This window comes from Fistularia commersonii, chromosome 10 (genome assembly GCF_037954325.1).
Source record: "Fistularia commersonii isolate RoL2024-O1a breed Wild chromosome 10, RoL_Fcom_v1.0, whole genome shotgun sequence".
NCBI lineage: Eukaryota > Metazoa > Chordata > Actinopteri > Syngnathiformes > Fistulariidae > Fistularia > Fistularia commersonii.
Genome location: NC_141293.1, coordinates 482,086 through 504,759, shown reverse-complemented (window position 1 = coordinate 504,759; position 22,674 = coordinate 482,086). Strand labels below are relative to the sequence as shown.

General features: G+C 47.3%; 1 protein-coding gene across 6 annotated transcripts in view; it reads right to left on the bottom strand.

Annotated features, from left to right (window-relative positions):
- The window catches only part of pard3ab (par-3 family cell polarity regulator alpha, b), a 302,221-nt gene that overhangs the window by 151,816 nt on the left and 127,731 nt on the right, over positions 1–22,674 (bottom strand). For all 6 annotated transcript variants that reach the window (XM_086153154.1, XM_086153157.1, XM_086153155.1 and 3 more), the window contains exons 6-12: positions 22,050–22,141; positions 19,786–19,869; positions 15,853–15,978; positions 13,224–13,621; positions 9,192–9,331; positions 7,838–7,966; positions 1,854–1,889 (exon numbers count right to left, since the gene is read on the bottom strand). In XM_086153154.1, the coding sequence (XP_086009280.1) occupies positions 1,854–1,889; positions 7,838–7,966; positions 9,192–9,331; positions 13,224–13,621; positions 15,853–15,978; positions 19,786–19,869; positions 22,050–22,141 (1,005 nt within the window). The remainder of the gene's footprint in view (positions 1–1,853; positions 1,890–7,837; positions 7,967–9,191; positions 9,332–13,223; positions 13,622–15,852; positions 15,979–19,785; positions 19,870–22,049; positions 22,142–22,674) is intronic.

Here is a 22,674-nt window from a genome sequence, read left to right as displayed (position 1 = left end):
TGATTAAAAACCCGCGGTTTGCTTCACGGACGGCTCGAAGTCGCCCAGATGCACGGATGTGAGCGCAGACGGTGGTGTGTCGCCGACAGAGATGCTGGATGAGCGATCAGGACCATGAAGGAAAGGATAACTAACTGCAGGTGAGCCGTTTAATAAGGGATAAAGCACCCAGCCTCGCATCGGAGGGGAAGGCGGGCAGACGGGTGGAGGTGGAGGTGGAGGTGGAGGTGGACGGACACGGTTTGAATGCGGCGGCACCTGCCGCAGACACATAATGGACGGCGTCCTCGCCGCCACGATGAGGACGCTTCGAGCAGCTGGCAGGTACCGCCGCCCAAATGAACTGGCTAATTACAGATCTAATGTGGCGCCCAGCACCTCTCTCAGCCAGATGCACGCCGGAGGAGAGGCCAGATGTGGAGGGGACCTGAAGTCTGGGGCTTTTGGAGAAAAATCCCTGTTCATTCCAGCAGATTAACCCTGTCCACACATCTCATTTCTAATAAAGCGGCCGGCGCTTTCGGCAGTTTATTACTTTCAGAGACGTAAATTTTACCGTCTCGCCGCGTGAACACGGGAAGCCGTCGGCTTTACGACATCCTCCACCGACGTGTCGCCGTCACGTCAGCGTCACCCGTTCATTTATGAAGACGGAAGCCGAATACGGAATATTATCATGAGGCGCTAAACAACAGAGAGGGCTCTGTTTACGTTCGCCGCTTTTGTTTCTTGTGTCGTATTTTTGGGAAAGGTTAAGCCCTCCAAGTCAAGACTGTTCTGATTGCCGTAAAACTCACAGACATAAATATGAATAGAATTTTTTGTTTGGCAATAACCGAAAAATAAAGCTGTGTGGACTGGAACCGCAGAGTCAGCAACATCCTAATTGGTTTACGAAAGCGGCTTCTACGTATTTATCCCTGCGCTTCGGAAAACAATCTAAATACTCAGTTTGACACGTTTATTTCATCCGCATCATTTTGTCAAGCTGTTGGTTTTCAAACTCTGAGATGTCAATTTTGTTTATGCATTTTCTTGCATCGTCTCGGGGCGAGCGGCGTGGCCTGGCCTGGCGTGGCCTGGCGTGGCCTGCTGTGGCGTGGCGGCCTTCGCGGCTCGCCCTGTATTTCAGCAGTTGGGGAGACGGTGCCGAGAGCTAATAACTCAGAGAGTCAATCTTCACACTAAAACTACATCTGCTGCCACTCCACGATGCAATTTACAAATTAAGAAAGTTTATTTGCAGCGGGGCTCCTGGGGATTTATGCAAACGATATACGAGGCCGCATTCATCAAGTGGCTCTTTCCCCCCCGGTGACGTATTCTGCAGAAGTCGTAAAACCGCCCGCGCACGTCCTCACGGCGAGAGCTGCGAGTCCTCCACCGTCCTTTTTTTTTTTCCTTTCCTCACTGCGGCATAAAGTAAAAAGCAATATATTATTCAAATCAAACGTCGGAGCGAGTCCGAGGCGCGTCGGCCGGACCGAAACCTCTCCTACGGCCAAGGAATGAACACAAACCCCTTCTATTTCTACCACTGCTGACAAACACGCCGTCGAGGGGAGTGACGGACCCAAGCGTTCTGCAGAACCACGCAGACCAACCATGAAATTGTGAGTTTTTAGAGCAGGTCTGGACGGGGATGAAAATGAATGTCACATTTATCGGCGTGACTCGGAGATTTGAGTTGGATTCGCCGCCCGGCTCACGCGTCGCACGATGAAAGCATGCGTCGAGCTTTGAATTTACCCCAAACCGAAATCAAAAACATCCATGCAAAAGGGATTACACAAGAAGCATAAAGGAGCGGGGGGGAGGGGGGATCACAGACTAGTGTTTGGGTGGAGTCTTACCAAATCTCTGGGGCATTGCATCTGGGGCTCAGCGTTCTAGAGGATGCAGAGAAACCAAAAGCAATCAAGCAATTATAGATATTTATATACGATAAAATAACAGTCAAATTTGTGAAAACATGAGAAAAGAGAGACCAGTAAATTACGACCAAGGAAGTACTTCAGAAATGAGCATGCAGAATAAATGCATCTTATTTAAGCAGCTTTCAACTAGACAGGAACGTTCACGAGTCACAAAAGTACTCGTCACCGATACGACAATATATTGTTATTCTACAATATTGTTCTGTTGAAGCGTCTCTTTCTTTGCTTTATGTGATTAATGATTTCAATGCAGGTATTTTTCTCACTTGCAAATGAATATAATTGATTTCAAAAGTGTAGGCAGATGGTGTCAGACGGAGGACGTGGAGTCGCAGCCGAAACATTTAGAGGAAGAGGAAAAATGGACATTTCTACAAATCCACAAATGCCATCTTGAATAAAAAAATAAAATAAAAAAAGCATGAGGAATTACATAATATATGGCAAGTTGTTGACCTGATTGGCCAGCAGAAAACTCCAAACACCGACGCAGAGAGAATTCTTTGGTATCAGGAACCTGGACTTCCAATGTCCGGTGTGTGTGTGTGTGTGTGTGTGTGTGTGTGTGTGTGTGTGTATGTGTGTGTGTGTGTGTGTGTGTGTGTGTGTGTGTGTGTGTGTGTGTGTGTGTGTGTGTGTGTGTGTGTGTGTGTGTGTGATAGGACAGGGAACTCGCTGCAACCGAGCGACTTCAGACTGCAGTGCTTTCAGTGAAATGACACCGGTTGTCTCGCCCGCACATTCAAGCCATTTATCCAGGCGCTCATTATTCCCTTTGCAAAACCTCCCCCCTGCAGGCGGCTCACAGGGCCGCCTTACAAATCATGATTTTAAGGTCGGAATGGGAACTGATCATCTTACAAATAAAGGTGCTTTTGGAAAATAAAAGATAGAAAAAGAAGTACAGTTCGGTCACGGAAGAAATTTCAGGGAAACACAAACCCATGCTGTTACCCTGCTTGGAAACATTTTTTTTTTTTTAAATCTATGTGAAAATGGTTAAATGACCAGAGTTCGAGCTCATGTAAGAGGCTCAAATGATGGTGCGACTGAATACACAACCACCGGTGTTGCCGGATCACTTACTCCGGTCGAAAATGTCGGCACCGGATAAATACATGAAGGAAAGAATCTTTTGTTTGTTTCTTCAAAAGAATCTTGAAAATGCTTTTTATGTGCGTGGAAACGTCTCTTTGTGAAGGCGGCGCCGCATCACACCGACGCTCCAAACTGCAATTATCAGCCTTCAAAATGTTAATTTTACTGGAGAACACAAACGAGGCGAAGGCAGTGACGGTTCGGCGACAATCGAACAAATAGAAAGCAAAACATTTCATTTTCCTTGAACAAAGTAAACGATTTTGCTCATTATATCCCCTTTGCTCGCCGGCGGGGGGGTCGAGGGAGGCATCGCACACTCTTCATGTTGTGACATCGTACCATGATCGTGTCTCGCCGTCCTGTTCTCCACGACTATCTTTCTCGCCGCGTTTCCACGGTGGCGTTCGCGAGCGCGTCGGCGCCGTTACGTCATCTTTTCTATTTCAACATGCAAGTTGGATATCCAGCGTGGTATTAGACACGCCCACGGTTTCAGCTGAGTGACAGAATGAGTCACGCAGCTTGTCGGGCGGCCCAACCGCCTTAAGTGAGTGAAATAAGAGAAGGCAGGGAAGCATGCAAAAGAAATGAGAGCGGAAGCTAAATTACATTATTTTCCGGACTATCGAGCGCACCTGAATACGCGCCGCCGCCGCTAAACACTAACAGATCGATCTATGTGTGCATCTATAGGTCGCACTTGTCTAGAAGCCGCAGGTGTCCACGTTGTAACATGAAAAACAGGAAAAGTTTTGTAACTTTTGATTACCGGTAACATGCAATAATGCGACAACAACACGGCTGATGAAGGTAAAGTCCATCCATTTTCTATCCCCGCCTTCCTCTCTGTCTTCCTCCTGCGCACTAAAACCATTCAAGTCTTCTTCTTCGGCCTCCTCGGAATGTCACGCTCACCTCGTCGTCCGATGTGACGAGGCTAAATGTTTAGAGCGGCGTGAAGCTCGTTAGCACAAAAAAAATCCATAATTTAGCCACATGGTTCGAGCCTCGGCGTTCAAAGAGGGCGGAAAGAGTCCGGCTTGTAGTCCGGAAACGACAGGACGGACACGCCTGATTAGAATGTTCTGAGGCTGCAGTCATGAAACTGAATTAAGAGTCTTTTTTTAAAATAAACTACGTCTGTGGAACCCAAACCTACTGCAATAATCAGGCTGAAAATAGAAGAAAAAGCCCTTGAATAAAAAAGAAAGATTCAATCCTTTGTAACGAAGGATCGACTTTGTCGGGGAATTGGAAACCGAAAATGTAAGGCGGAGCACATCCGTTACCGGCGTGAAGTCTGCCACGTCCGGACCCATTATTTCAAATCAAAACTGATTTTGTGTTCCGTGAAAAAGCCCCGCAAGGTCGTCCAAACCCTGCCAGTGGAATTGAAGTGAAAGGCAGAAGCCGCCGAGGACCCTGGCATCAGGGTCGTCGCAGACGGAGAATAAAAAGTTACAGGCCATGAATACAAAAGCAACTGAAATGACAGCGGCTACTACAAATATTGAACAGTGGAACGTTAACCTTTGACATTTAACGCCCGTTAGCCTTCTTTCTATATGGGTGTATGAATGTGACGAGCCTTTATCCGGTATCGGAGTTTCCACTTAACATTCTGCAGAAAGGGAGGTTCAGAAGTGCCGGGCGTCTGCGCTGTGACAAACATCGGGGTGAATCGCTACAGGCAGGCGGGAAATAACGCCGGGGCGTCGCGAACCAATTTCGCAGCTCCAGTTAGCAGAAGAAAAGCTCCAGAATAAAAGATGCGGGCTCCGCCAGGGGGGTCCAGGCTCCCCCGCCGCCACAAGCGCGGGCAGAGGTTGCGAATTCGTAAGGGAAATCTAATGCGCTAACGCCTCATCGCCAGACAAAATCCCATTGGAAAGCGTGGATGTTGTTAACGGCCCCGATGGGTTTATTTCACATGCATTATTAATGCGCGCCGTTGCCCAAACAAGGTCACATCCCGCTGACTTTGCTCGCCGGACCTCATCTTTCTCGCGACCCGCGCCTCTGCGAAGAGATCACCATCGATCCAAGCAAGTCCGACTTTCACGACGACTCACGCGATGACATTCTGTCTTTTCAGGACGACAAACCGCTAGTTTTTCTACAGCTTTGAACACGGCGGCTCAAACGACGACGCGGCTAATTTATGGATTTTTTTTTGTGCGGCTTATATTCAGGTGCGTTCGAGTCCGGAAATTATAAACGGTGAAAATGACTGTGTGTCCTCTCGCTGTGATCGTTCTCACTGGTCCACATGAGCGATGTAGGTTCCCATGTCAGTGATTGAACCCAGAACCTGAGAGATAATGTGGATGAAGCGGGGGGCAACACGTAGCCGCTTTCGGACAGAATAGTTGCAAGAACACAGTTCGTTGAGCTCCGTTTCCTTCTAGGAAGGAACCCCCTCTCCTACGGGGGAACCTTGTAGTTCGCATCGGTGCAGGGACCAAGGAACCGGCGCGAACCTTAAGCGCCACACTCAAAAACAAACCCGAGGGCGAAGCCGCCACAGCGTTGGTGGAATAATAACCGCGGACTGTCGAACGGGTCCAAGTGTCCTTCTTCTCTCCCTGCGTTGCTTCGCTGCGTCGACTCCCCTGCCGTAAGCTGACTCTGTATCTGTTTTGTTTCTCTGCGAGCCCTGGAAATCCCTCTTTTGCGCGGCGGGCCAGAAGAGCTCGGACGTCTTCGTCGCTCCATTTCTCATCGCTTCTGTCGCAGGAAAGCGGCTGACCAGAGACCACGGTAGTTTTTAAAAGCGCCACCCCGCGGCGGGTGGAAAGTATCTCAACGGGCACCGAGCGGCAGCGCCGTGAGCCTCGATAGAGCGTGGAGTCCCTGCCTCGGGGTACATGTTGAAATACCGCTGGGAACTGAAGTACGTCGTCCGTTGTTTCTATGCCGTCCACGTGCACGAAAACACAGACGGGTTTCTGAGAAGGGAGGAGGAACTACAAGAATTCCAACAGTGAGCAAGAGGCTAAAGTGAGCAGAGACAAGACGCTATTATTTCCACACGCTTTGAACACGGCAGCTTAAACAACGATGCGGCTAATTTATGGATATTTGAGACTTTTTTTTACGCGAACGAGCTTCACGCCCCCGAAACATGTAGCCCGGTCACACGAAGCCGTCCAATTCCGACAGCGAAGAAGACGACTGGAATGGTTTTAGTGCGCAGGAGGAAGAGCCAGATCGACATCAGGAGCTCCAGGGTCCGGCAATGACGGTCGGTTTCTAAATAACAACGTACACTTGCTTGGAAGTGATGGATTCACAGCACACGTTCCTCCTCCAGTGATTACGGGACATCTCAACTCAACGGCGAGCTGGCAAATCCAAACAATAACGGAGCGAGTCGGCGCTTCGTCTTTTTGGTTGTTTACGCGTTTGAAAATGGTCTCGGCGTTCCCGATTTGTTCCGGCTTGGACTTCAATCCAGTTTCCCTTTGCATATTCCCTGAATCCTTTTTTTGTTTTTGAGAGGGGGTGGGTGTGAAGTACACTTTTAAAAGTGAATGTTCTTTGCATGTCTTGTCGTCATCATTTAAACCCCCGGCGGCTCGGAGCTAATTCCAAACGTATAGCACGTCAAATCCAATTCCATGCAAATGTAACGATGCGGAAAATCTGGCAATTCACACAAACGTGACCTCGAAGAGAGCGAAAACTTAGAACAAACACCTTTAATATAATAGCGATGATTTGCATTTATCCTTGAATTTACAAGTTGCGAGGCAGAGAGCCTTGAACGGCGGCTCGGAGAGAACGTTCCGGTTGTTTGTACAGTTCGATAGGTGAGGACACCGCCTGATTGATATTCAAGCCCGGCGTGTTTTTCGCTCTCCGCTCGCGAGCCGCCCTGCGTGCATCTGTTCGGCCCGGCATCCATCAATCCAATAAATCGGCTCGGAGGCGAGACACAGAAAAAGAGATGGAAATACAGAGTTGGAGGAGGTTACCTAACCAAGTGAGAGGCACCGGGGAATTGGAGAGCCAGAGAGCGAGAGGAGGAGGCCGGGTGACGGATGCCGGCCGACGCCGACGGGGCCGAAGGGAAAGGAAAAGAGAGATAAAGACAAAAGATCTCGCTCTTTGGGTTTCCTTTCAGGCGAGCTTCGGTCTGATAGCGCGGAGGACGGCGGCGGCGAGAGCGTGGCCATCCGTCGGCGAGCCGGCCTCGCGCGTTCGCGAGGAGAGGAAAAGGGAAGTCGCCTGTGCTCATAGATGCACTTTTTTATTTACAAAATGGATGGAAAAGCCAATTGTAGTAGACCCAACCTGACAAAAGATGAAATAAAGTCACTTTAAAAAAGGAAGCTCTCCATCAATTCTTGTTTTTTTATACTTATACTAATATTTATCGACATCGTCATCGTTGTGCTGCCGTGACAAAAGAATTTCCCCACTGGGGATCAATGAACTATATCTTATCTTATCTTATCTAACCGAGCGCCGGCTCACAACACAATCCGGACGGTCAATATTTCCACCACAATATTTCTCCGCGCCAATGAATACGTAACACAAACTGCAATCGCAAGCTGACAATTTACCAAGAAATCATCTGAAATATAGCAAAAAAAAATAAAAAATGGAAAAAGCTGGGAAATGTTAAATTATCACATCGAATATTTCGAAAGGGCTTTTTTCCCAGGCGTGTTTTACTCCCATCAAACCCATCCGAGAAACGTAAAGGTCACCTCCGCGGACCTGACAGATCGGACGGGTCTTGATGGATATTGCAGAGTTGAGGGCCGCGGGGTGAACGTGGGCGTACTTACCACCTCGCGGGGCAGGAAGGCGTCCTCCTGGCGCAGCACCAGCAGCCCCACGCCTCCGCCCATGGGCGTGGCTCGCAGCAGGGACACCACCTCCTCCTGCGTCCGACCGTTCAGGTCAAAGCCGTTCACCTACGGGAGGCCGGAAGGTTAAAATCGTCGAGTCCCGCGAAGCGCACGTCGGCGCCGGACGACTCGGAGAGAAGAAGCTACGAACGACGGGAAGATTTATTCCGACAAGTGGATTTGAAAAAGCCACACCATTTGCAAACTATTAGCCGCCACTATTTTAAACACACTTTGAACGCCGTGCATAATTTATGAATATTTACAAGCTAACGAGCTTCGTGCCGCCAGAGGATTTCGCCCGGTCACAGCCGACCGATGAAACGACACGCTGACACACCAGAACACACACCTGCGGTCGACACAAGTCACATTGACGACGACAAGAAAAGGCAAGTGTGCCACGGAGGAATTCCCACAGCCAAGACCAACTCTTTTCTGGTTAAAGACGAGATAAAGACGAGGGTATAGATCACTGCCTTTTCCCGGTAGACAACGAGTTTGGGAGAAAACACATACACGGTATTTAATTAAAAGTTCTGCGTGTATATACATATATATATATATATATATATATATATATGAGATGAGATGAGAACAACTTTATTAATCCCAAAGAAAATTGTTGTTCCAGAGTTTCAAGTAAAAAACATAACAGTAATAGATAATAGTAGAAAGGAGGAAGAATAAGAAATATAATGAAATATGAATTGTCTAACTGTTAGCAGTAACTAAAAAGATTGAAGATTCCCTGCGGCTGAGGGAAGAGGAATTAAAAAGGAAGGAGTTATGCAAAGGAATTAAAAAAAAAATATATATATATATATCATGTTACAAATGGATAGTTGCAACTTACAGACAAGTGCGGATTCTATATGTGCAATTTATTTTTTTCCTTTTTACACTCTGTGGGTGCGGCTTATAGTCCGACGGCCCCAAAATCAGGTCAGCGAAACGACTGAATGGCCGATAAGAAAAAAATCTGTTCTGCAAGTCAAGATAATTTCTTTTCAACATTTGTGAATTTAAAACAAGTGCCGTATTTTGTGGAAAATAAGGTTTAATATCGATCACGTTAATACGACGTCCTCGTGGCGCTAAAACATTTTGACAGATGTTAGAGCGCAGTGCCACATAGAATTGGTCGGAGGTCGGTCAGCGCAACAAGAATTCATACGTAAGGCGCACCGGACAACAAGCGCACGGAAGATTTTTGAGAAGATTTAGTGATTTTAAGTGCGAAAAATACGACAAACTGTTAGCGTTCGACGGACGCAACTGTCGTTCTCACCTCCAGCAGCCGGTCCCCCGCTTTGAGACGGCCATCCTTGATGGCGGCGCCCCGGGGCAGGATGTTCTTCACATAGATGGGCGCCGAGCCGCCGATAGGGACGTCTCGGGACGTAATGCTGAAGCCGAGTCCCTCTGGTCCTGCGGGGGAGGAGGAGGCGTTAGAACACTGAGGTTTCATCATGAGGCACAAGAAACCATGGCTCGCTTCCCTCCGCGGCTCAGACTGATGTGAAAAAGGTGTTTGGGTCCTCCAGGATGTGATGTAAGTCGGAGCAATAACCGTGTTTTGAGAGCCGGTCGGTCCTCACCTTGTGAGGAAAGTGTAAATACACGGTCGGCGTGCAGAAAAACAACCTCCCCTGCAAGGGGAGCATTTATTTTATGGAGCCAATCAATGCTTCTCCGTTTCTTGCGGAGCCATAACAAGTGGTTCCCGGAGAAGGCGGGCGACGGAGCCGCTCCCCGTCAAAGTGCCCTTCGCTGACTTGGAACTTATTAGATAGAATGGAATCAAAATTAGACGGGGTGGAACTAAATTGCTCTTCTGCAAAAATCAGGAAAATGACTAATTTCTAATGAAACGTAATTCAAGCTGTCAGGTAGACTAACAAGTGACCTTGCATTCTGAACAAAGGCCCTCCACTTTATTGAGCCGAGCAACTTTTAGAAATCACCCTGATTTAATTTAAAAAAAGGCCGGTGGCGGCGGGACGGAACTGGCCTCCGTGTCTGTCGGAACGGTTTAACGGCTGGAAGATCGAGACGCGCTCTTAATGGTCGTTCACGGCCTTCCTTTCAACCATCCCTGAGAATTGAGCTGGTTTCAGACTAGAATGCCAACTCGTTCCGCTCAGTGGCGATCTTTCGTCTACAAAACACTCCATTATCCTCCAAACATTCATTAGATGGATCTATTCCGGATAATATCATTTGGTTTTGTTTTCCTAGCGTGGAATGTCAGCGCACCTGCTCGGTGGCTGTCGGTCTCTGGCGACGCAAACCCAATCATTGGGTTGGTCGAATTATTCGTTTTGAAAACAATGAACCAGTGAAGGAGGTTAGCTTGAGGCGACCATCAACACTCACCAATTTGTGATGAGGAGGTTACTGCCTTGGCATGAGTGACCGACTTGTTTTGAAGTCCAAAAAAGCAGTTTTATGTCAAACAAAGGCTGAAAAGAATCCTGTAAAAACAGCATCCGGATCAACTGTTTCTGCAAAGCGTTCGGTCGGCAGGGCAGAGATTCACAAAGTGAAAGTTCTGTCTCAGGGGGTAATCAAACAATAATGTCGGTGTTATCGTAGAAATGGGTTACGTTCGAACCCCCACTCTGTTGCGAGCGGTGTTGCATTTCTGGTAGCTTTAGTTGGCTTTTCGGAAGCGTGATTGTAAAGAATCCAGAACAGACACATCCCTGGTCGTGAGGCGGAGTCGTCCGTCTGCCTCACGGGGCTCTGACAGGAACGCAAGTCTGGAAACAACTTCAAAAAAAACTGAAAAAGATCGAGAGGTCGAGGCTCGTTCTGCCGAGGGTTCTTTAAGGTATTGTTTGAAACAAACGTTATGCCTTCGTTCGCGGGTTCGTGGCCGTCCACTCCGCTGATCCACCACAACTGAGTCCTTGGTTTTTCTCACCTTCTGCAGTGATTAAGCCGCTGCTTCCAGAAATGTTGGAAATCCCAAAACGGAGAATATCGCCCGGACTCCCCCGTCCACCCAACAGCCAATCCACAAAACTCAGAATGGGACATTTTTGTGAACGACTTCAGCGGCTTGGATCGTCACGCGGGCGGCTCTTGTTTTCGTAAGCCGTGGCTTCAAGTAACATGTTTTCCTGGAGCCGTCGACGCTGATCCAGCATCGTCGGCACGTCAAACTCGGAAGAACAATCCGCCGGCGACGGGTCCGACCCCTTCGCGAACGTATCATTGTGACGCGTTGGGCGCACAAGCCAATACTCGACACGGTCCACGTGGACTGATATCAGTCCACGAGGAAAATGAACAATCCCCTCATATTGGAGAGGTTAAATCCAGGAAATTAAATACTACATCCCGTCTGCAGGTCACTCATTTCCATTTAGAGAGTGATTGCAATGAGGGAGTCAGATCATCTCATACGAGCTGCAGGCAAAGAAGTTACCTTGAGGAGTTGTACAACTTTTATGATATTCGATGGAGGCCAGACGCTCGAATGGGTCCTGCAGTCGGGACCGATTAAACTGCCAATGTTTCTGAGAAAAAGAAGAGGTTTCGCCATAATTTCTGTCTCTGTGATGCCTGCACGTTTTCCAGAGCTCTGCAGAAGAAACGGTCCCGACCGCCGCCGCCGCACGTGACGGCACAAAGATCATGTGGGAACCATAATGAGCATTGTTGCCGCATGAGAATACGGGCCCTAATCCACGCCGCCTGTCCACGGGAACGGTTGCAAAGAACGGCGATTGTGTTTCACATCCGCTTTCTAATCCCCTCGATTGATGAGCCAATCAACTTCCCACAGGCGGACGAGGTGGGGTATTACATCGCTGGGTGAATGCCTGTGGCATTCCTGGCTTCATACGGGGAGGGGGATTTTGTAAAACTCCCATTAGCTTGATTAAGACGCACCTAAGCAATTTCCAAAGCGGAATGGAGTTCTTTGATTGATTTTGATACTCGCCGGGATTTGCGAGGAGGCCCGGTGTCTGATTCAGACGTATAAACAAATGCGGGCGCTTAATCTGCGCTCAAAGCTACGGGCTTAAGTCGGCACTCAAAACAAAAGAGATGAGCCCGACGGCCCCTCGGGAGCCGCCGTTAATCCTCGCAAACGTCTGCTCAAACAGCCAGAGACAAAAGGTGAAATGAGGAACGATAGCATCTCTCGCGGCGAACGTAAACAGCGCCGACGGCGTTTCCGGCTGGCGTGACCGGACACGGCGGGGGAGATCCAGGGCCGGGACGGAACACGCCATAACCTTCCGGGCGTCCGCTACGTTTCGCGATTTCCCTTGAATTCCCCGCGAGAGGAAAGCGAGACTTGGGCAGACATATGGTGCGGCCTCGTCAGACTTTTCGCCGTGGCATTTGACAGCATGCGGGGACCGGCGGCTGCTTAGCAACAAGCTCTCTGGCCCCGAGTCCTGGCGCCGACACCCGCTATCCTGTTGGAGGAGGTTTGCACCACCTGCGCCAGCTGCCAGTCAAAGACGACCCTGAGGACGCTGTTATTTCATCCCCGCGTTGTTGCATCCCTCCGACTCCCGGATTCATTTGCGCAAATTGGCCTAATGTCCAACTGTTCTCGGCTCCTGCCGCCGCGGCGCGCCGGATGCCGGAACACGTATAGAGTCCCCGAATCCCACAACCCGTCGCTTGGTGTGAAAATGAGGTTTTACGGATAAATTATCAAAATAACACGTGTATCGCAGCCAGAGCCGGCAGAAGCACAAAGAAGCACGAGAATTGCAACTTCCTCACAATCGCAGGGTGCAGCAGGTGCCGTGTGAGCTACTGGGGAAAACAAGGTGCCCACTTTCTGCTCACTTTATCATTTTTGATTTTGTTTTTTTATGTATTTTTATTCAATTATGTATTATTTTCTGCGCGGGGGGTGACTCGTCCGTCGCCTCATACATTTATCGGTGTCTGCCGAATCTCGATACAGCTATCTGTTTCTTACTGTTTCTTTATTATTGTTTGTTATTGTTTTTGGAGATCTTCTGGAAAAGTCATGAAAATCGGCATCCAAAATATCATTTGTACAAGTTTCGCTTTCAGAACGATTTAAAGCGAACAACCTGACAGACAGCAGTCGGCAACTGTTCTGTGTCTCTCTGATCAATAGAAGAAAAAAAAAAAAAAAAAAATCAGACTTGGCTGAACTGTTGGCTGCAGAGTGAAAAAAAAAACCAACAATTTCTTACAAAAAATTGAAATGAAATTTAAAAAATCCCGACCACTTGCAAGAAAAATGAAAGGGGGCATAAGAATTATGTAATAAATCAACAAAGGCCACAATCCATGACTTAATAAATATTCATCTTACCTTTTTTCAGCTGGATGTTCAGCCTCCTCCCGACCTTCTTGTTGTACCCGGCCGCGGGCGTGGAGCCGAGCCCCCTCTGCGGCGACTGGATTTGCCCCGTGGGCGGTTTGGCTGCCGAGACGGCGGGGTGCGCGAGGTGCGGGTACCCCTCCGTCTGCTCCGGGTTCGAGTGAGCGTGGGAGTGGGTTTGCGAGCCGTGACGGGACATCCTCTGCGGGGTGTGTTCCACGCCGGATACGGCGCTGCCCGACAGGGAGTCCGGGCTGAACCGGCCCGAGGAGAAGGCCGGGTTCCTCTCGGCCTGCGACAGCTGCTCGTAGTGGGCCTTCATGGACGACGGCACCACGTGGAACATGATGACCGGAGAACGCATGGCCTGCCTGAACATGTTCTGGGCTCTGGAGCGACAGGAGGACATTTCAAGTCTTAACACAAGACTTTACATGCTTGCACTCGCGTACAGAAGAACAACCATCCTTTCACGTGCAATCATTTTATAAAAACACGTGCACATGTGTGAACATGAACATGGATGAACATAAATGAACTTAAATGAACACGGATCATTCTCTTAGTTTAATTTTTTTTCTTATTTATTTATCTATGTCTAATTTTTTTTTTTTTTTTTTTGACAAATGACGAGACAAATAAGAGCTTCTGTAAAATAAAGGCTTTAGGGAAGACAGAAAAAATAAAAAAAAACAACTCCCATTGATGATTTACATGTTAATTTAGCTGACTGGAAAAAAAAAAGTTTTTATATTGGGAAAAAAAAAAAAAAAAAACTGATATAAAAGCTAAAAAAACAACTTTAATTGATGTAAATATTGACTCATTTCATGAAGGAGGAGTCATGAGCCGCCCTGTGACATCTTCCTTGTTAAAAGCCTCGCCCACTGAGCCCCAATTTGATCTCTGTCCCCTGACGCTCGTGCAACATTGTTAAAATAACAACAAAAAGCGATGTATCTTCGCCCACCTGTACATTGTGCCATGCTAATGGATACTTGCTGCTGTCGCGAGCGGCTCTGAGCAGAGCCGGACCGACAGCGCCGTCATGTAATCCCCTCATTTGGCTCCGGGTGAAGGGAAATCTCTATCCGACACGTATTTTGACAAAAATCCTCTTTTTAAACCTCCTCCCCGCCGCCCAATGGGTGTAAATGGAAGCTTGCGTTTGTTGTCGGCGCTCGCTAACAGCCGAGCCTCGTCAGCGACACCTGTTTCCAAAGCCGGGCGGACGTTGGGGGAAATTTTACAGGGTGACGTGGAATTTCTACAACAACTTGCCTCCGCCTCACTTGTTCGTTTTTTTTGATGCGGTAAAATTCCAGATCCCTTTTTCCCGTCCGCTGAGAATCCCCGAGGCCGGGATCTCGTGCCGTTTCAGGCGATGTGGAGCAGCGGACGAGCCGTTAACACACTTCGTAAGGACTTCTGTCTCGGTCCGATTTCTCCCCGTCACAGAGGCGCGAGGCTTTGCACTCGTATTCCCAGGCTTTTACATTTCCCTGCGTCCAGACTCCAGCAGGATGATATTCCACTGGACCATATGAGGCTAAAAGTATCCGTTTAAGTTCAAGTTTTCAAAAGAAATGATCTGAGAATTCAAATCACATTGCGCCTTTGTGGGTTTATTATCATAGCTTTTGTCTCCTCCACTTCAATTAGAAACATTTGTCTTTCACTGGAATCGTGATTTAATACAATATAATTTTCAGTGAAATAACAATGATTGTTTTAAAAAATGTACAATGAATAGTGAACTAATAATGATGAATACCATCGTGATCACTAAAAATAATGACAAAAAATATGATCGGTTCTCATGAATATCATTAAAAACTGTCTTTTTAATTTTTCAAATTATATTTATTGTGTTTTTTTTCCCATTCTTTTTTTGCTGGTTAATGCCATCCGTCTGGTTCAGTTTGCGTCACGGGCTGTCAGGTTAACTGTTGGATGCTCCCGCCAACTTTCCCCCTTCGGGATAAATAACGTCTTGTCTAATCTCATCTGGAGATAGAACGTCTTTATTTTGGTCATACGGGAAAACGGATTTCTAAAATGATTGTATTTTCCGGGCCCGTGGTCTCCCTTGGGGTGCGCATGTATCACCCTAATGCATGTCATTTGCATGCGAGCGTGGGAGCCGTCTTACATTACGTCTGCAATCTCTAAAATGTGCGTCGCTGTTGGAAACATAAGGTATTGTAGTGAAGGCTGGCAGGAGGGAATCGGGCCAAACGCTGAATTTGGTCTTTTTGCATTGCGCTTGTGACCCTGCGAGGACGCAGGACGGGACGAGATGTGGAAGAGATGGCGGGGAGCGAGCCGGGTTTCCACCGGGACGAAGAAAGACGTCGAGGGTCGGATGAGAGGGGCTGAAAAGCGGCGGTTATCATCCTAAACGTCCAGTTGCCGTTCTGTCCAATAGCGAGAGAGCGGTAGAATAACAAGGAGCGGGGAGGCGAGCGAGGAAAGGTTAGCTTAGCACAAAGAGAAGCGGGTCGAGAAGGTTCTAGCGAAGAGATGAGGGGCGGACTGTAAGCCGAAGGGAAGGGAAGGCAAATGTAGGCCTACGAGGCGACCCGTCCCGAGCTCCGGACCCCATGCGCTGTTGTCTTACTGTGCAAAGTGGATGTTCCGCAGGTCTCCGTTATTGATTCGCACGATACAGTCGTTCTCCTGGAAGAGGCCCTGCTGTTGGGCCTTGCCTCCGCGCTCCAGACGCTTGACCAACAAGCCAAGAGTCCTGAAATGGTCAGAGGTTGAATTCAGCAACGCGGAACATTCAGCCGCTCCGCTCGCGGGACAGTCGGCGCCCGAGGATTCGTTTCCGGCCCGCTCTTGTCAATCTGGTGACGCCAATCGAAAACTTTTACCGTTTTGACTTCAACCGGTCGGCTATCGAGCGTTAGCATCACAAACGGCAATGACTAAAATACTGAGTATTACAGTGGAAACGACTTGAACGGGCGGCGAGGAAGGAATATCAGCCTCAAGTGGAAGGAGCACCTGAAGTTATTTGATGTGACTGAAAAACGTCTTTTTGAAAGAAATACTTTGACTCATGAAAATGTCTTTAAACGCCCTCCACGATGTTCTCACTGAACTTCAGATTCCTACGAGCGCGTTTGGCGTCAGACCTGGAGCGAGCAGCGGATCAACCCAGGGCATCAAAGATCTCACATTTAGAGCGGAGCTCAAACTAATTTATCATTTATATTTCATGGCTCAAAATGAAAGTGAGTGTGTATGTATGTATGTATGTATGTATATATATATATATATATATATATATATATATATATATATATATATATATACTGCTCAAAAAAATAAAGGGAACACTTGAACAACACAATGTAACTCCAAGTCAATCCCACTTGTGTGAAATCATAGTGTCCACTCAGGAAGCAACACACATTCATTTGGACTTGTTTTAAGGACATTACATCAAAGTTAGATCCGCCTGGAGTTTGTTTTTACACTTTAATTTGGAGTGTGATTCCTAATCCAGACCTCCATGGGTTGATACAATTGATTTCCATTGATCATTTTGGTGTGATTTTGTTGTCAGCACATTCAACTGTGTAAAGAGCAAAGTATTTCATAAGAATATTTCATTCATTTAGATCTAGGATGTGTTTTTTAAGTGTTCCCTTTATTTTTTTGAGCAGTGTATATATGATCTTGGATGGATGAAAGTGTCATACTTCAATAACTACACTGGTTAATGTGCACTGCTGAGGAAAAGTGCTCATTTTTTGAACGTTGTTATTATCTTTTTCTTAGTTATTCTGGTACGCGGTGGAGTTGAATTTAACCCGGCTGATTCGAAATAGCCGTAAAGATGCACATTTCTATGCAAATGTGACAAGTTTGTTGTTGTTGTTTTTTTCAAATGAGAAACTTTTGCTAATTAAAATAAAAAAACAATCTATTTCATGCAACGCCGCGACGTCACACTCGCCGATCCTCTTTTCCGAGCAGGAAGTAAACAAGCGTCGTGAGACGGAGCGGCAACATTAAACTCCGATGCGAGGCGGGTCGGAGGGGAGGCTCCTCTACGGTATCGCGGCGCTTCAATCGCGCTGAGCGGCGCCGCTTGTCGCCCTGTAATCCGCTGTGGCAAACTGGCTTATGCCTGCGCTGGCGGCGGCGGCTAACTTCACCTGAAAGGCTCGTTTTGCAGATTATCGAGCGGCTGCGAGGACGGGGAGCATCCAGCGGGAGGGAAAGCCGACGCAAACCTAATCGACTCCTTCTCCGGGATGCGCGCGCGCCCACGTGTACGTTTATTCCCGAGGCCCGTTCCCTCGTCTCGGCAAACGGAGTTGATTTTACAGTTTAACTCTGGCCTCCCCCTTCGCCGCATCACTCAGTCTGAATGGGAATGTGATCGCAGAAGCCGGGAAGAGAAGTTCAGGAGTTTAAAAAGTTCAGAGACAATCAGGCTGATTGAATTTGAGTGAAAACACGACGCCATTCGCCACGAAGGGGTCAGTCCCGCGATGAAAGCTTAATCTCGGAGTAGCGCCCGCCCTGACACTTCCCCGATAAAAAGAAAAGCGCGTTATAAATGAGCTTTTAGGTTGATTAAATCGTCCAGCGAGAGGAGCGTCGTGATCTGGACCTTCAATCGAGGAAAACGGTGGATCTGGTGGCGCTGATCGTATTTCACCGAACGGAGCGACGCGAAGACAGTTTGGACATCTGTGGGATGTAGTTGGCCCTTTAGTGGGAACTCAAGACGTGTGTGTGTGTGTGTGTGTGTGTGTGTGTGTGATTTCAGCATTATGCCAGACCCTTCTGTGGCTTTGCTGATCTCTTTAGCGCAAACGTCTTCCTCCTCTAACCTCCTCACCCTCTGCCGTGCTGCTGTATGATAATCCGGGTCGACTCCATGCTATCCTCACCGCTTTGCTGCGATGCGTATTATATTTTTTATATATTTTTGTTCGTTGGAAATTCGACACACCCGGGCGGGAAGTCACGCTAAAATATTTAGCTTCAGCTTAGATTCTCGTCCATTGTTTGGACAGGACGTTGTACTTGGTGTGTAATCTATTACTGTTCGATGCCATTTGCACATTTTCTAGAATTTTGATCCGATGCCTGAACGCACTCTATTGAGAAGAAGACGGTTTGAAGATTATAGAGCGACTTTTTAGAAAAAAATAAAGAAATAGTCGAGCCAAGTTTAAAGCACTTTTCTTCCGTGAACTTAAATGTAGAATAATCCAAACAGATGTTGAGGTTGAGACGACAGATGTTCCCCAAAGTTTTCCGTGTTTGTGATGTCGTTTCAAGTTTTGTCACGCAGCTGCTTTTTTTCCATGCAGAGTATTTCAAATGTATTCCTCTTCACATGAGACACCCAAGTATTGAGCTTAAGTTCAGCCCGACCTGGTCATCTACGGGTGCGACCATTTTTCCACATTATTTTCCCAACGTGTCTTTTGAACGCATCCAACATAATGTATTTTAAGGTATTTCTAATGCGGTCATCCGTCTACGATGCAAAGATATTCAGGAAATTCAGCTGCTAAACCGGATAATATTCACATTGAGGAAATGTGTTTTTTTTTTCTGTCCTAAAAGGTTTACAACAATTGAATAACGGCTGCTCTGAAGCTCATTAAAGGGGAGGAGGCGCCTCATATCCCAGCTCTGCCCTGAGGGGAGGCTTCACACACACCCAGAGACTTCCACTCTGAAAAACAGCGAGAAGAAAAGCCAGAGAGGCAAACTAAATGGAAAACATGTCCGAAACTTAGGGGCAATTTTGCACCGTATTGAGTTTTAACATTGTACCTCTGAAGAGCCTCAGAAAAGGATCACAACCTCCGATAGTGGCCTCCGCGGGAAGATCCAAACCAGATGTGAAATTCCTCTAATTTTTGTGCAGCTTTGTTCCAGCTGTGTTTGTGGGCTTCTGAATGTTTTGCAGCCGTGCGCGTGCGCTGTGAGCGCGCTGCTCAGCGTAGCCCTTTGAATCCCCTAAAATGGATATGACAGGTGCCGCGGTGAAAGATGACGGTCGCCGGCGAACCCTAAACAACCGTGATTGATCACCGCAAGCGGCCAAATGGCTTGAAGATGCAGATCGGCGCTCACGTGTGTGTGTGTGTGTGTGTGTGTGTGTGTGTGTGTGTGTGTGTGTGTGGCATCAGGGGGAGTCGGTGCGATGTGATGTAGGAGTTCCATGCAGCCATGCTCTGTACGTAGCTTCACGTGCGTGAATGATGCTTTTGTCGGGTCGACTAACTGCTTCTCCTGATATTAACCAACGGTGGCCGCCTCTCACAAGTCACACACTTTTCCAATTTATAGGCCATAAAAAACACTTGCTGGCTGATATCAAATCAAATATGGGACAATATCAAATACCGGTAACACAGAGGAAAAGCCTTTTTTTTTCTTGCTATATTTTAGCCACGCGTCCCGAGTTAGGACACGGAAGGGCGTCGGCGTCGGCAGCTTCTTCCTCTCTTTCCCCCTCGTAGCCCCGCTGCACGTCAACACTCACGGCCACTCGCCTCTCGGATATTTTTACCTGCGGTCCCTGCCACTGAAAGGCACCACGTGGATTCCCAGGGGGCCGCCATCGTTTGACACCTCCACCAGTTTGACTATGTCTCTGGGACGGGGTGATGGATGGGTTGCATGGAAGGATGGAGGGGTTGGGGGGGCGGAGGGGGGGGGGGGAAGAGTGACACCGTGTGGACAGACAAAGAAAAATAAGATGAGGGTGAAAAACATATGAGTGCAACAACAGCAAATGTGTCATAAAATAAATATACAATACAAGATGTTGAAAGGGAAAATAATAATAACGAGAGGAGACCAACCCAAATAAACACATATGGGATTTGAAGGAGCATTATTGCGTCTGCAGAGGACGCTGCTAGGAAACGTACCTCAGGCCTCGACGCTGAAAATGATAAAAATCTTACACATACTGTATATCTAAAGCGTGGATACACGATCGAGCAAAATACCCGAATATAGCGGATTAGCATGACAGAAGAAAAGCCATGTGATGTAGAGGTGGCTGCAGAGGTCGGTGTATTTGAAGGATCTGAGCTGAGGATTAATATTCTTTTGGTAATAGAAGCTACATCGACTTGAACGCGGCACGTTCAGCGGGCAGCTGATCACGAGAAACACACCCAAACAAAACACACCAAAAGGTTTTTTTGTTCCCTAAAACATGAATGGGAAGAGTTTTTCTAACAGCATGAATAGAAAGGAATGTCAAATGGACAAGAACCAAGACAACTTCAGCAAGAATCCCAGGCAAGGAAAGGGGAAATGAGACGGTAACACAGATCCTGCTTCTTTCCATGACCACTTTTCAGGACATGTGTGTGTGTGTGTGTGTGTGTGTGTGTGTGTGTGTGTGTTTGTGTGTATGTGTGTGTGTGTGTCCAGCAGGCCAGGCCTTCCAAAGCTCTCAAGAATCTAACATATTTCTTGTAACACGTGAAAAAAGTGACACGTGAGAAAAACGGATTATTTAAGATAACATTGAAAATAAATAAATGTATTGATAGATAAACAAGAAAAGGCTCAACTGTTGGGAAAATAAAATAGAAAACATTTTCAAAAACTTGTTTGCCTTTAAACTCACAAGCCTATGACGCGCAGCGGCCGACTCATACGGTGAAAGTACCCATTTAAAGGAAAATGGTCATTTTCGAGTCGCAAAGAAGGATTTCCAGACCATCGGGGGATTTTTTTTTGCTCCGTCTTTTACAACATCAGCGTTGAAAAACGGCGGTTTGAAGAACTCTTCTTTTCCTTCACGGCGAATCGTCCGCCTTCATCGGACCCCTCATTCTCTCCATCCTCCTCTCTCACACCAGCTAACTTCATTTTCAGTCTTTGGTCTTTTTCTAGGCCTGCAAGGTGGCAGCTTCCTTCTGCTCAGATATTCACCAGCTCTCCTCCATTCACGCTGCAAACCATCTCCGTCCGGCCTCTGACGTCGTCTGCAAAACAAGCGCCGTCTCTCCCGTGCGCTCATTCCTATTCCATAAAAAATTTCTATGACTATAAAATTCTACCGATGCATTTATGCGGGCTTCAAAAAGCGCTTTTTTTATCGATTCGGTTCTTAAATTGTTGTTATTCCGCAGCGGCGCTCCTCACATTTTTGACAGAGAAGCATCAAGATGCAGAAGACGCATCCGCTATAGGGCGCCGATACCAATCGGCCATCGGCCTCAATACAATAACTATGATTAGCTCGGGGAAAATAGTCCCCTTGTTGACGAGCGCGAGGTGAGAGAAGGTAAAGTCTCTGGGAAATCACAAGAACAAACAATACCATACCTGCATATTAAACTGAAGCATGCAACAGAGCACAACAAAACAAAACATAGTTGTTAGTAATGTCGGTTGAATGGCCGTGCGTGCGTGCGTGCGTGCGTGAGCGCGTGCACGTGTGCGTCCTGGCAACACCAGGATCATTTCTCTTCCTCAAGAGAGCATTATGTAAATGTGGAAGCGGAGTTGAAAATGAGATTTTCAACAAACAAACGGATTATGATGCAAAAAAGCCAGTTCCCCCGGTTTTACATTTTGGGTGTCATTGTTCCCCGACTTGTGTGTTCTGCGCTTTCAAAACAAAATAAAAATACCGTCTTTGAGGGCGAAAAAGACGGTATTTTTATTAAAAAAAGCCAGTTCCCCCGGTTTCACATTTTGGGCGTCATTGTTCCCCGACTTGTGTGTTCTGCGCTTTCAAAACAAAATAAAACTACCGTCTTTTTCGCCCTCCGAGACGGAGACAGAACGAGGGAGGTAAGGACTCACTCCAGCGAGCGAACGGGGGTGTGGTCCACGCAGGAGTCGGCCCGGCCCACCGGTTCGATCCGACCGTTTTCCTGTTCTCTGGCTTCTTCCTCCTGGAAAAAATAAAAACATGCAAAATATAAGTGAGACGGGAAAGAAGCGGAATGCATTTTGTCGTCGCGGCGCCGATTGGGTCGCAATGGCACTCCTGTTGTGTGTTTGATGGATATGAACACATGTGCGTTTTGCAGAGCAGCCGAGAAACTGGAGAATCTTTCCTTGACTTGGTCCTTTACGGTTTGATGTCAATCCTCCATTCCTGAAAAAAGGTTCGGAAGAAGAAATCTGCAAACCAAGAGCGCTCCAAGAATGAAGATGGAGGACAGAAAAGTTTTTATAGCTTCTTTATTTTTGCGCGCGTCTCCTGTTTAAAATATCTTTCACTTTGTGGGCTTGTTCTGGAAACAAATTGAGGATAATGTTCGCATCTGAGGAAGAGCGTATTTTTGCTCAGAATGTCACGCTATAAAAAATGTTCTGTACTGCAAAATAAATTATCTTCATTTTTGAAGCGCTCTTGGTGCAGACTTTTTTTTTTTTCAAATTTATTCAGTCGATACTCTTGATCCAGCATCCATCCCTAACT